The sequence below is a fragment of the Psittacula echo genome (genome assembly GCF_963264785.1).
Source record: "Psittacula echo genome assembly, chromosome: 3".
NCBI classification, from domain to species: domain Eukaryota; kingdom Metazoa; phylum Chordata; class Aves; order Psittaciformes; family Psittacidae; genus Psittacula; species Psittacula echo.
Window position 1 is genome coordinate 117,801,425 of NC_137736.1, and position 14,970 is coordinate 117,816,394.

General features: G+C 41.2%; 1 protein-coding gene across 4 annotated transcripts in view; it reads right to left on the reverse strand.

Annotated features, from left to right (window-relative positions):
- The window catches only part of FAT3 (FAT atypical cadherin 3), a gene marked incomplete at both ends in the record, with an annotated part of 320,523 nt that overhangs the window by 17,389 nt on the left and 288,164 nt on the right, over nucleotides 1-14,970 (reverse strand). For all 4 annotated transcript variants that reach the window (XM_080612353.1, XM_080612351.1, XM_080612352.1 and 1 more), the window contains 3 exons: nucleotides 3,408-3,876; nucleotides 11,520-11,677; nucleotides 12,619-12,753. In XM_080612353.1, coding sequence (XP_080468479.1) covers nucleotides 3,408-3,876; nucleotides 11,520-11,677; nucleotides 12,619-12,753 — 762 coding nt within the window. The remainder of the gene's footprint in view (nucleotides 1-3,407; nucleotides 3,877-11,519; nucleotides 11,678-12,618; nucleotides 12,754-14,970) is intronic.

Here is a 14,970-nt window from a genome sequence, read left to right on the forward strand (position 1 = left end):
AGGTTACTTTGAAGATGCTCTGGATTTACCCATAGGAAACCTAACAGCACGAGCATGGACACATTCCTAGTGCTTATAAAGCATCGCTTTAGCAATTCTCCAAACAGAGTTGTAATATTGCCCTATTCCCATAACCACAGGATGAAGTGGAAGGTAATGAGAAGCAGCTTTCTATTAATGGTGAACCGGGCAGTAGGCACTTCTACTGAACGGAAGAACTCACAACAGGAATGCTACTATGGATCAATTTATGCAAATTACATGTAAATTAGATATGGCCCCTCTGATTTCTGGCATGTAGCCAGCAACTCTTTCATATTATAATGTTGAGTAGCCTTTGTTTGACTGTTTTCTTTTAAAGTCAGCTATAAATCTGATCTTTCTTTTTCTCTTAATTTTCTTATAAAGCACAGTAGGGTTTCTGTAAGAACAGGATGTTAACAGTATATGAAATCTGCTCAGTTAAATTCGAATTAGAGGCTTTATTTATTAAAATAAATCCTGTCAATATGCCAAATACTTTCTGTTTAGGAAGAGGAAACTTTATTCTCCAGAAACTTTAACAGGAGGATAATATCATGGAAGATATTAGTCAAGAGATTCTGATGCTACTGAATAGGACAAGGGGTAATGGGCTTAAACTTAAAGAGGGGAAGTTCAGGTTAGATATAAGGAAGAAGTTCTTCACTGTGAAGGTCGTGAGGCACTGGAACAGGGTGCCCAAAGAAGTGGTGAACACTCCATCCCTGGCAGGTTGGACAGAGCTTTGGGTGACAGTGACATGGTCTTAGTGTGAGGTGTCCCTGCCCATGGCAGGGGGGGTGGAACTGGATGATCTTAAGGTCCTTTCCAACCATTCTATGATTTTATGATTCTGTGAATGCCTGGGATTAGGAAAAGGACCTCTGCACAGTACATTTTTGAATGCTTCTCCCCAGAAAAAGAAAAAAGCTGCCATTTTCTTTCTTCAGGTAAAAAATGAAGTGTTATTACTTTTTTTTAATATGTTAAATGAAAGTCAGCTGCCAACGTCTCCGTCAGCGAATACAGTGGCTGATGATTCTTAAATGCACGTTGCAATTTGTGGCTTCGCAACTAACATGTGCAATGCTGTTGGGCTCTCACCTCTATGGAATTTAATTATGTGGCCTTTTTGTACACAGAGGACACCAACAACGGCATCGCTTTGCTGGTGGAAAGAAAAATGCCCATGCCTTGTCCTTGTGGGCTGGGCTGCAGAACCACCAGCGTACAGTCAGGGCCCATTGCCCTGGAATTATGGCTTTATAACAATCCTTTATTTACATATACTGCTGAGGCAGTAAAAACAACAGACAGATTTTTAGCAGCAGGCAGCTGAAACATCCCTGCAGGGCACGTGCCCCTCGCCGAGGCAGGAAAACAGGCAACTTGAATCAGTTCCGTGCCTGCTTTCCAGCAGCGAATTATGTTGACATGAAAATGGTGCGTGCCATTCCAGTACTAAAATGGGTCCAATCTTCAGCACCGCCTGTTTCTCCCCAACCCCGCATCTCCCCTCAGTTTGAATTGGTATGTACGTGGCACTAGGAAAGAAAGAATTACTGTAAAGCCTTTAGTTAGAAAGGTTTCAATTTACTCATCACGAGATTGCTGAGCAATACTGTAAATAGACTGAAATAAAATCAATAGAAAGAGCTGTTCTCATGCTTCCTAGGATGCTAGGCGAATGGTTAACCTCATTTATTAAGTATGGAGTCTGAATCAAAGCCATGTTGCATTCATGCACATACTACAGCTGTATTTCCTAGGGATTTAAATAATCTTGCTTAGCAATTCTCTCAGTGGCTGCAGCATCTTTCTGCCTCAGAAGGATTTACTTTTGCCCTTGCTATGTATCACTCTCTTCTTAACTTCCTTTGGTAAATGAAGACCCTCAAGGACACACACAAACAGCAACATTTGTCCTTGTGCTGCACATCAAATCCTGGCTTGCCAGTGCTGTGCTTCATTCCTCCCAACTGTCCTCCCATCTCTATCCACCCACAGCAAAGCTGATAGCATTCCTGATGCACCATTTGCCTTGGTATGGGAGAAGATGTGGCTGGATGAAAGCCAAGGATCCAGAGGAGATGCTAGCTGTGATAGCTCAGCATCAGAAAATCCACACTGTCAGGGTTTACCCTACAAGGGCAGGGTTATCCAAATGAGAAACTTCTGCCTGTCAGTTTTGCTCAGATCTCACTGGATTTCAGCCTGGAAAACGAAACTGTTCTCAAGTTTTAGGAAGTTCCTAAAGTTCAGAAAAATCTATGGGAGGAAGGAGGGTCAGAAAGAAAACATGAGAACAACACCTAAAGCAAATAATAACTATGGGTAGAAGGGAACTGCAAGAACACATTAAAGCAGAAAGCCTTGGGACAGTGGCTAAATGTTCCCCATAAAAAAAGTTTAGTGGGAACTTCCCTAGGGAGCTATGACCAAAACCATTGACAGCGAGTGGATGGAAAGCTCTGAACTTGCAGAACACTTCTCTGCTGAGCATCCTCCTTTTCAGAGGAATTTTTGGTCTATCAGAAAAGGTGAGCAATGCTGCTTGCTAATAAAATACAGAGAACTGGAAGGGAAACTTGTACACTGAAGAGACAGAACAGCCCTAGAGGGAATCACTCACAGTTATGGCATTTGCTTTTTTCCTGCTAAGATGCTGACTGTTATTACAGTCTGGTAACTTGTGCACTGCATTACTGGGTAGTAAGTCACTCATACCAAATCACACAAGCCACTGTATAACCACTGGGTAGGAAACTCCAACACGAGCACAGTTTAAATCAATGCCCTTATAAACTCTGGATAATATTACTTAGACCTTGAAGCACTCAGGCCTCTGAGGAGGCTGTAAAATACACTTCTAGGGGGGGTTTATAATGGGGCTGACTCGCTATTTTCCATGTAGACACGTAATCAAATTACTCACTCACAAAAGGACCTAGGTGTTTGTGGACAGCTCAGTAATTATTTGTGACAGCTTCAGAAACAGAGAAAGGCAACAGTGCCATTGCATCTGTGATGGATGTTTGAAATCACCATCTTTGTGTACAGCCTTCGGTGCTGTAAATGGATCCTGAAAAATCCAAGTGAGCATTACAGTAATTTTAATTCTATTGGTTTCTATAGAAATAGGATTATCCTAACAGCCAATAAATCAATTTCCTCCTGGAACACTAATGCAATAAGAAGGGGCGCCATTCCACTGTTATTTATAGAGCAAACAGCTTTTACACAATTTGCAATACCTATCAGAGTTTTATGGACTTCATGAGATTTTTTCAACCATGTTGCGGCATAAAACCGTCTCCGGTAATAAATTATAGAGGAAAACAGGGAGTGTGGGGGGGAAAATCCATAAAGTAATGCAAAACATTTACCACCAGATGGCACGCTGGTACAGGTGCCGCCGTTCTGGCAGGGATGCCTCTCGCAAGCATCAGGATATAGGACGCAGCCAAGCTTTAACTCGGTCAGGCCAACCACTTCTGCGAAGCTGCTGCGCTTGTTTTGCAGCGGCAGCTCGTTGTTATTGAGGACAACGGAATCCAGGCAGCCCTGAAAGCCGCTCAAGACCTGCGTCGTTCTCTTGTCAGTGAGGCTGCGGACGTTATCCACTTGGACCTGGGCGCCGAAGTAGATGGAGCTATCCGTGCTGAGAGTCTGGAAGTAGAGGGGGGCTTTGCGGCGCTCCACGTAGCTGTCGTCCAGGGACAAGCTTGTGAAATTGCGGTTCAGCTCCAGGAAGACCGAATGCCAGCTTCCATCATTAACGGCCCTGCCAGAAATTCCCAGGATTCCCGGGCCACTTCCGCAGTCCAGCTGGAACCACAGTTTGCCATCGACAGTCTGTGGGGGGAGAAACAGAAATCAAAGTGCTTCAGGCACTCAGCCGTCCAGTAATATGCTGGCACGGAGAATGTGGGCTTCTAGACAGTCTCTACACAGTGTTAAAGCTGCTCTCCTACATGACACTGAAATAGCAAAAAGCTGTGCCTTTATCATCAGAAAAAAACCCTGATGATATCAGCTTAGAATTTACCTAAAGCTGCTAAAGCAGGCAAACTGAAAATATAGAAAACATAGAAATCCAGCACACAGGCAAGGACTGGGATAACGATATGTCTCACTGAACTGGGCATGAACTGCAAGACCCATGTTCAGCTCTTGGTTCTGCTGCTGAGCAGCTGCGTCTCTCTGAGCAAGTCCCGTCAGACACCCGTGTGCTGTGATTCTCCTCCTGGCGGTTGATGCTACCAAAAGACAAGGAACCACATCAGGGTGTTTGAGAAAGGCTTGTAGCAAAGTCAGCAGCCACCGTTTTCAGCTGGGGACGTTGGGTGCTCTGCTCGTGCACACATCCTGTGCCTCTGTGACCTTTTGGAGCACCTTAGTGAGGAACAGATTTGCCCCTAAGATTAGTAAGTCCAGTTTCATTAAGTACAACAGTAAGATTCTGCGTGGCCTGAACTCAGATATTTTCCTAGTGTGCTATATTTCATGCTCTGTGTGTATCTCACAGATGATATAAGATGGTTGTACTTTTCTTTCTTGCCTCATATTTATGCTGGGTTGATGGCTTTAGGGATGATGTTAGGATTTCTCATGCTCCCTCCTGTCCCTCACCCATCTGTAGTCTTCATAAAGGGAAAATCTGTGTTAGCCTGCTGGGACAGGCAAAGTACAGAGTGAGGGAATAGGTATGAAGTGCTGCTTTCCTGATTAGCAGTTTTCTCAAAGATTTTAGGTTCTCTAACAGATGGCAGATAAGTTTAAAATGGCTGACAAGGCTGGAAATAATTTCTTATGACACATTAATTGGATTCAAGCTCTCCAAAAGCTCTTGCAATTATTTTACCTTTATGTCATGCTCTAGGAAGTATTTATTTCTGCAAACCCCATCTCGAGACAGTTCTGTCCCATTACTTATCCCCCTGAAAAGTTCAGGGGCTGTGTCCTTTTTAATCCCTCCCTGCAGCACACATTGTACACAACCCTACTGCTCTCCCCGAGCAGGGCAGAGTTGCCATAGCTGTCAATGCAAGAACCCCTCCACTGGGCTTTGGCGGCCTGCTAAACTTGCATGGCTAATGCAAATGTGAGAAGGCTGCATTGTGTCCATTTCTCTTTGGCCTTTTTTGACCACTTCTGGCATGAATAGCCATTTGAAACTGTGTTAGCTAGAGACATCCCTTGGCATGTCTCTGAAATGATGTTCAACTTGAAGGTAAATGTTAATCTACAGAAGCAGACTGTGCTGTTGTGTCATTATTCGCATTTTACTGTCCTTGCAGGTTCATAAAACTACCTGGAGAAAGGTTAAGGGTAAAATCTTGACTTCTGATGATCTCTGGACTTCCTTCTCCACTTCCTTCTCCTTTCCAAGCCTCAGTCTCTTGACTGGCTATAACCTCAAGCCAAGTCACACTGAGCATGAGGGGTGTAAGCCACACTGCTCTGCAATCACTTGGATCGGGGGACACAGAGATGCCAAGCATGTGATAAGGTCCTTATAAATGCCAGCTACCTACTTACTACACATGGCATAAGGGGTGTTAGAGGGATATACACGAAGCCAGAAGAGCAACAATTAGCCCCTGCTATGGACAGCTGGCTATTTACAAGTCTTTGACCTGTAGGATGCAATGAAACTGGGAAGAAATTAAATCTATGGTTGTAATCCTACATGTTAGAGGGATGGATGTTGCTTGGTACTGCTAGAGCTCAATCAAAAATGGCTAATGGATGTATAGGAATATAACTCTGGCTTATTTTTCATTTGAAAATCTTCTCTTACAAGACCCAAATTGTTTACCCTCAGCTGTAAACTGTTTCTGTAGATTGAAATTGGGCTATTGAAGCATCGGCTCAGGAGGAATCTCGGTAAACAAGATGTCCTGACAAATTGAGCTGGTTTCTCTCCAGAGATGGAGCAGTAGTTTCTTTTCTCCCTGTGCAACAAAACAGTCCACAAACCTTGAAGATGCTGCTCAGAAAGTGTGGTTTGGCTCAGCAGGAATACAAATCATTATTCTAGAAAAATACATGCCAACATATAACACTTTGAAAAGCAGCCATCATCAGATAAGCAGTTAACTTGCTTCTTACTCAAAAGGCTTTTTCCTATAGAAACTACTGTACTGATTGTGTATAATATACATATACCTCCCCTAAGAGTGCTTATACCCTGAAGGACCTACTGCTGCATGTGTGTTACCCTTACTCACAGAACATGCTTTTCCAATTATCTTTATAAATACAACACTGCATATGAGAACCTGGGATAAATATTACACCATTTGCATGGGAAATGACGATCTAAAAGATTTGCCATCAAAATATGTTTTATCCATCTTTCTCACCCACTTTTATTTCTTTTTACCAGCAGATGATCTGCAATACACAGTAAATACATATTGTCTGAAAGGCTTTGCTTCCTTCCTTTTATTAAAAAAGCACTAGTAACCCCCACCTCAGGCTGGAGTTAAAGATTGAAAGGATGGTCTGACGCTTACAGTACTAGCCTAAGATGTGATAGATATGCATAGGAATCCACACTCTGCAGCACTCTTCCTCTGAGATCTCAAACAAGTCATTAGTTTCAGGTCTCCATCAATAAAAGAAGGATAACGTCATTTCCCTACCTCAAATCACTGCTTTATGGACACATACATTAAAGACTGTGACATGCCCAGATACCCCTAGCAATGGGACCATAAAAGTACTTTCATTAATCAGATGGTCAAAGGCCTCGCGGCAATGGGGCAGGGAGGAAATATTTGCCCCTGATGGCCCCGTGCCTCTAGGAGGAAGAGGAAGGGCAGGAAATGCTGACAAGAAGACGGTACTGCAAAGGGCTGCTGTCCTTCCTCCTTAGCAGCAAGCCTGGCTGGGCAGGGAGAAGAAGGTTCCTCCACTCAACAGGTCAAAACAATGTTTCTTTTCCTAAAGAAGGAGAATTCAACCTTGGATCCTTGATTAATCCCGGGTGTCCCTGTCATTACTCATAACTGCTTTGATGTCAGGGACACTGTTCAATCCTCAGAGGGGGCTCTTCGACTATAGCCTGGACGTTGGTACCAAGAAACGCTGAACATCAAGTTAAACTCTTACTAAATGATGTACATTTGAGCAAATAGTATAGAATTCCAATGAATGGTCAATGTCCAGACTCAGCAGTTATCTGGACAATAACCTCAGTGAGATGACTGGTTTGATTGAGGACTGGTAGCATCAGACTCCTAGTTCAGGACTGAACATGTGGCACTGCTTTTTTCTCCGTCTATGTGATGCAACGCAGCAGAGAGGTTGAGTCACTCCATCGCACAGCAGAGAGATGCAAACTCTGCAACCCTTCACCAATGCAGCCAGACACTTTCTGCACCAAGATGAAAGCGCAGAGATGCTGCTTCATCCTAGTGGAGCAGAAAATTCCCACCAAGCTTCCACCTCTCAGAGCTTTCTGGGCTACACTGTCTCTCATTGTAACTACTGGGACAGTGAGGTCAATGCATACCTAAGCATGTATGCTCTTACAGACACAAAGTTCCTCACCTGCAGAGAAGTACAAAGAACGGAGAAGGCTCCAAAAGCTGATGCAATCTGTTACATTTCAACAGTTTCTATTCAATGAGAAAAATTGAGCCAAATACATATTGTAAATTATATTAGAATATTAGCCTGGCTAAGATGTTTGGCCAGCATCCATATTTGTGTATCAACACAGGTAATAAAATGATGAAATGGTCCTTCTGAGACCACCTTTGGCTCACACAGTCCATCTGCAGTCCCACACCATGGATACAGCATGCTGCCTACTAATCTATCTGGGGAAATATTTCGTTAGCCGAATTACGTTTCAGGTTCGTTTATGTAAAACGGTGTATTTAATTAAAATATTACTCATTTCAACTCCAGCTGTAACTGGGATCATATCCAAGCTTCAGTCTTACCCAGCATAAGCCATGCAGCAGTAATGCATTAAAATGTATGATATACACTTAACTAAACCATGCAAAGTTTCATGTTAACTGCCTGGACAGAGGAACATATGCTTGCTTTTTACCATTTAACAGCTACATTTCTGGTATGATGGAAAAGTCTTTCTTTACCTATTTTTAATCCTCTACATTTCAAAAATCATAGAATCATAGAATAGTTAGGGTTGGAAAGGACCTTAAGATCACCTAGTTCCAACCCCCCAGCCATGGGCAGGGACACCTCACACTAAATCAAAGTAAAATCTCCACTATATTCCTTGAAAAAGAAATGAAATTAATTAAGGAATTCTCTTCTGCAATAGCTTTGTAATGCTTTGAGTTGTTAAATCTTACTTTTCCCAGATAGATGCTATACAGGAAAAAGGAAATGGTGATAATGTTTTTTGACATACCTAATCTTTTCAAATAGAAAAAAAGGCCATCAACCTGAATCTCATTTTGCTTAAATTGTCTTAAAAGCAAGAGCAAGCAACAAAAAAAATGGCCAACCTCTTAAAATCAATGGAAGAGTTGCTTTATTTGAAACAGCTGAATAAATAACACCCTTATTATATTGTATCACTACAGTGTGGCTAGTACACTTTCAGTGAAGTAGTAGACGAGTGGTTCGCTCTGTGGAATTGATTATTCATCCAAGGAGGACATCGTGTTATGACTACGAAATATTTCCATCCCTGGAGTTATCACAAATGTATGAGCTCCCAAAATTAAGCTGGTCGCTTAAAACACCGAAAACCATATTGCAGCATTAATTTTTAAATAGACTGCAATGGGAGAGACTTGCTTCAAAGAAATCAATGCCAAAATATGTCCCAATAGTGGTGGTGTTTTCTGCCTGTCCTCCTATGGGTTCAGGCTATACGGTGGGTCTAAATTTCTTCCACCTTTGCCTTTGTTTGATGCTCAGTGATGATACTTGGCCCTGTGCTGCTAATCCAGAAGATACTTAAGTATGTGCTTAAAATTAAGGTATATGAGTAGTTCCAACTGCCTTCAAATACAGGAAGTTAAGCAAGTGATTAAGTGCTTTGCTGGAGTGATGCCAGAGTGCTCAAAAGAGCACAGGATCCTATCCTTTATCCTGTATTTGGAAAGCTTCTCCTCATGTTTAATTTAATTGAAAGCAATGCTCAAACGATAACAACTTCACATTTATAGGCCTCTAAGTAATCTATTTAATGGCCTCAATTCCAAGTGCCTCCTTATCTCACAACATACGTACCTGGTTAAAAAAATAAAAAGCCCTACTTCTGGTTTACAAATGAGAAAACACATGCTCAGAAACCCTAAGTGGAACTTGCTTGAAAACATCTGAGTTAGGGATACCTGAAGTACAGTTCATGAATCAGCTGCCATCCCTAAAGAGACCTGCTATGGCCACCTATATCTCTTGAGCATAATGCCATTCATCTGCCATAGAGCACTTTTGTGAGACTGTAGTCTGATAATTTTCTGCTAAATGACCTTCACAAACAAAACTCTAGCAATTCCTGACCTTTTAAGTGATGTCATTTCTTCAAAAAAGCATGATGAATGTAATGATTTACTTTTCTTTAAGTAGAAGCCAAGGGCCAGACTTAGGGAAAGGACATACCCATTGCAACAGGAAATCCTGCCCTAACTAACAGCCAAGTGTGAGGCTCAGGGAGGGAATTCCCTGTGTCTTTCCTTGCTCAACGCATGCGAGAAAACGGAGGCTTTGCATCCATTCACCACACTGGACCTCATTCGTTGGACACGTGAGTCTGAAGCTCTCTACTAAGTGCCTCTTGAGATGGGTTCAGAGCTGGAAATCCTTTGGAGCTAGGAAACAAAACAGCACGACCTGGAGGTTGGCCTTTGAGATCTGAGCAGAGTTGCCACAAGTCTTGTCACTGCTCCTTCAAGTATTATTTTTAGCTACTAGAATCTTTCAAAGCAAAATGGTTAAGATTCTGTGAAGCGCTGACTGAAAACATGTAACCCCTACCCCAAAACTCAAAACTCAACCCAGGTGACTGCAATGAGGAGCTCTTTTACTTAAAGTATTTTTTGAATAGCATGTTTTTTTCTCTTTTGGCAGTAAAATTTACCAGCTTCAAATGGAGTTTTCCACCCAGCAGCCAGTGACCTGACTTGCTGTACTTCTTAATCATGATAGTTTTATACACTAAACTCTACCAAAATAAATTCTATCATCATTCTAACTCCATTTCAGTCTGCCTCTGGATCAACTCCTATTGTTTTCAAGTGGCACCTTCCAGCAGGGCCATTTGTATTTTTTCCAAACTGAAGCTTTTGAAAACTTCAGAATTGCAGACATTCCCTACTGATATATGGTAAGAGCAACCATGATGAAGACTTCGAAGGCCTTCAAACCTGCAGTTTTGTTTTGGGTTTTTTGAACAACGAAAGTATACTGAAAAGTTCAAACTGTGCATTTCTATGTGCTTCAAAGCACAGCTTAATCGTCTTGTACAGATCTGAACAACACTGAGTGTCCCCGGTGAATGACAATACTCTTGCTCATGAAATATTTCAGTCTAACAGCTATAAAATTATTTCTTGCCCATTAATAACTCATCTAGCCATTTTAACATTATTTAATCGTTCAGCCAAAAGAAGTCTGAAGATTGCAAATGCAGACACAAAAGGCTCTGTGCCATTTCTCCCACTGCTGAATTATAGGATATGGCTGAGTTACAAAAGTCAATGTCTTCATTTTGTACCTTAGAGGCTCTTGCAGAAATACTATATATCCAGGCTCTTGGATGAGCCTCACACTCCCTTTCCATCCGGCAGATATTTACCATTCCACAGAAATCCAACAAAGAACAAACATGCATGGAGAGCTTATCAATGAAATATTGATTAGGTATCAATCTCCAGCTACTCCATGCCTCTCTCAACAAATAATCTTAATTCACAGTGTGTGGAAATCATCACATTCAGTAGGAGACACATTCTAAGCAGTCTGATAACAGTGAGGGTATATCCTGTAACCACGGGCACAGACACAGGGGAAGAACAGCTATCTCAGCAGGCATCATTTTGAATATATGGTTAAGTGGACCTATAGTCAGTGGACCACTGGTCTAGTAGAATGTGTCCCTGCCCGCTGCAAGAAAGTTGCAATGAGATGATCTGTAAGGTCTCTTACAACCCAAACCATATGGATTCTATGATTCTGGGATTCTATGATTCTATGATACAAATGGCCAAATCTTAGATCTCCTGCAGACTGGCTCCTGCATGAAGACAAACATCATGTTTCTATAATGAACAGCACCCAATGGATCATTTTCCAAATAAAGTACTACTAAAAATCTGCTTTTTTGATTGTTGTTGCTGCCATTGTTGAAATCATTCATTTTCCCTGTTAGCATGAAACAGATTAGGGTTCATTTTCTCATCTACAGCTGAAATGAGAACAGCATTCCCCAAATTAACAACCAGCAGAATATACATAATCAAGAAAAACAACTGAGGGAAAAAAAAAGTTATTTTAATTACCTTCAGAATTATACAGGGATTCGCTCTGGTGTACATTATAATTCCATTGCTTTGCAGGGTTCGCAGACGGAGAGCCAACTTGAATTCCTCTTTCTTGCTATTTTCAGAAACCCGGTATTTAATGTAGCTATTCCCAGCAAAGCTAAGGGAAGTGTGGCCTGAAATAACCATTTTCAAAAGACACACGTTCTTTTATCGACATATGAAATAATTCCTCAGCTGTTAAGTTAATTGCAGAATTTATGGCGCTAATGAAAACGTCTAGGAAGAAATAAATAAAACCCAACCGTGATGGGAAAAAAGCTGGCACCTACTACAAAAACATATTGTACCTTTTGAAGAAATATTTTGTCATGGGACGGAGGAAAGTTCTGTTTCTCCATACTTATAAAAAGAGAGGTTTCTCCAAGTGTTCAGCACCTTTAACACCCATGGAGGCATCTATTCGCCTCATAACAGAGGGAGTCAGACAACCCATATGTCTACATCAGGCAGTTGACTTAAGGGTATGAAGTTAGGTGTGGGCCAGGACCGCAGTTATACAGCTCAGTATCTGCTGTGTTTTCATCAGGAAAATAGCACATGTCCTCTGTCATGCAGCCAAGGATTCACTGAAGTCAACAGAAAGCTCCATTTCACTGGCTTTCGACCATATTCCAGGAATCGCACAGCTGCAGAGGACTAAAACATCCTCAAACTTTCTTTTGGGGGTGGTATAATGTTTTCATTAATGAAGATTGGAATTTCAGTAATCTAAATAGTAAGAAGAATAGTTAATTATAGAGCTTTGCCCATGGCAGGAAAACATCTGGCATACCACTCTCTAGGAAAAGTCCTGTTTTCTCAGCAGCCTGTTTTATTGATCTGCGGTTCAACCAAGTCAGTGGGAATTTCCTAATGGAAAATGGAGCACTGTCTTCGTACAACCCCACAAAGACAAGTATTTCACAGGGCTTATAAACAGATACACCAAGTGCCAGTGCTGAGAAAGGTTAAGTAGTGCATCTTCTGTTGACTTCAGTGGCATCTCTACCTACAAAATGATAACGGCAGCACTTTGTTGTTCAAGTATATCCCCCTTTACTGCTGTAACAGGCACCTGAACATTCGCCAAGCTTCCCTGGTGGGCACTGACAGATGAAGGGTCTCCGGTTAGCTTCATACCCCACACACTGCATGTCCCCTGGGCACGGCTTCTCCAGACAGGGATCGTTAGACCCTGGGCAGAGTCCTCCTGCAAAAAGTTAAAATACTGTCAGGGATACACAGTGTAAAGCACGATTTGCAGCAATACAAGAGCAATGAAAGACATTTATTGATCTCACACTTCAGTACAAGCAAAGAATGGCTTAATAATAATAACAAAAAACCACCCCAATTTTCACAGAAAAGACATACTTCGAATAAGTATGTAGCAAAACTGATACAGTTCTTCTTCAAAGGCTGCCCTAAACCCCATGGCAACATACTATAAAAAACAACTGTTATGAGCAGTAAGTGTCTTCTAATTGGTGGTGTGGCTTTTGGGCCATTCATTTTCTCACAAAGCCTCCTGGGTGGGGATTTAGAGATATGAGGAAAAAAAAATTACTTGAAGCTATGTACTCCTTTTGCCGCAGGACATCTATGAGAAGCAAATTTAAGGAGGTAACGCTCCCTAGGAGACAGGAAAAAGGCATTCCTGAGCTACAGAATGAGAAGTGGGGCTGTTCATCCTCATACTGCACAGGACACACTACCAGCCTGATCGTACAGCTTAGGCAAACTTGCCCTGTTCCCATGTTCCTCCTGACATTTCTGAGGTCTCACATCCTATTTTGCATCTTGCCCAGGCTGCCAAAACCTATCTTCCCTTCTCTGTGTGTGACTGCACAAGTCCTGCTGTATCTGGAATTGCATATATCCAGGGAAAAAAAAAAAAGAAACAAGTGGATGACTTGCTCTGGATGCTAAGAACTGAAAGTGAACAAATTCTGAAAATCAAGAATAAGTTGACTGTATTCCTTGGCATTACCTAATTGAAGAAAGAAGCAGCTCAATATTCTAAATAGGCAGTTGCAATTTATAATTATAAATAAGGTAAACCATCTGTCCTTTTGTATTTAGGAATTAGCAGAATTTGGGTAAAATTATTTTGAATGCCCGTGTCAATTCTTTCCTAAAAATCTTTTATTACTATGGAATCTAATTTTGCCCAAGAATAGGTGAATCAGAACTACTACTAACTTCTGTAAGTAGAATGAAGTAATCTGAAGGGATAGATGAATACTGAGTTTTAAATATTCTTAAAATATTTGCATGGCACAATTACATTAAGGTTCTTCAAAACCTCCTAAATTCTAAACATCTATCAAGCTGAGTATGTTAAGGGCTTACTTTAAAGTTTGTCAGTATCAAAGGAACTTCTTGCATTCCATAGGGTTTGGCTATAACTTCTATATAACTTCTAAAAGTGTCTAAATTAATATGTTCTGAGAGCTCTAATCTGAAAAGATCTGCAAACACTGATATGTAATGCAAAAAACAATACAACTATTGCAGCTTCATATATGAATTTTCAGGAATAGATGAGTTCCATAACAGTCAGCCTTTTTTTGGTTGCAATAAGGAACTTGGTCTATGTCGGGCCATCTTGTTGGACATCTGTGTGCAGCTGCTATGACAGTAGCCTTTAAGTGCAGGAAAGAAGGTATTCCTGCCCTTGCTTCTGTTGATTTGCAGCCAGAGCTTGGACAGTGAATGCCAGTTGCTGGGAATGGACAGGCATCTCTTGTTTTGCTTATCAAATTCATTTACTTAATACATGCAGGTGATGATTTTAACAATGAAAAGTCAGCACCTTTCTACCCATCACTTTCTGAATATTGGCAGTACTTGTTTATTGCAGGACCCTTACAGTATTCAAAACTACTTTATGTTTTGAGCATATGTATTTTATTTACAATTTATAAAGGAGGAAATCAACCTGTCACAGAGTATACCTCCGAAAGTAATGAAAGAAAGAATCTTATTGCTCTCACACTTTCGTACAAGCCAAGCAGACTCATAGCAAGCATAGCTGAAATTACCTGGCACTGTATTTTCTGGAAAAAGAAAAATTACTACTTTAGGTTTCAAAGTGGACATGGGCTGACTACAAATATGGCAATGACTGTAAATGTCTTGCTTGATGTACAGCACAGTCAATTTAATCTTTAACATCCTCGCCTCCTTTGTCAAACATTTGTTTGAGAGGTCTATGCAGTAAACGATTTACAGTACTGCCTGTAGCACTCTTAGAAAATGATGCATGGCAATCTTTATTAATCACTTTAGTAGGAAGCATTAACAGGAGTAACAGCTGCAATATGCAGTCACACTTTGAGCCTTACAGAATCAAGAAACAAATGTCATTTAATAGGATTCTGCACCGCAGAACTATATTCCATTTAAATGTAAGATCAGCAGAATT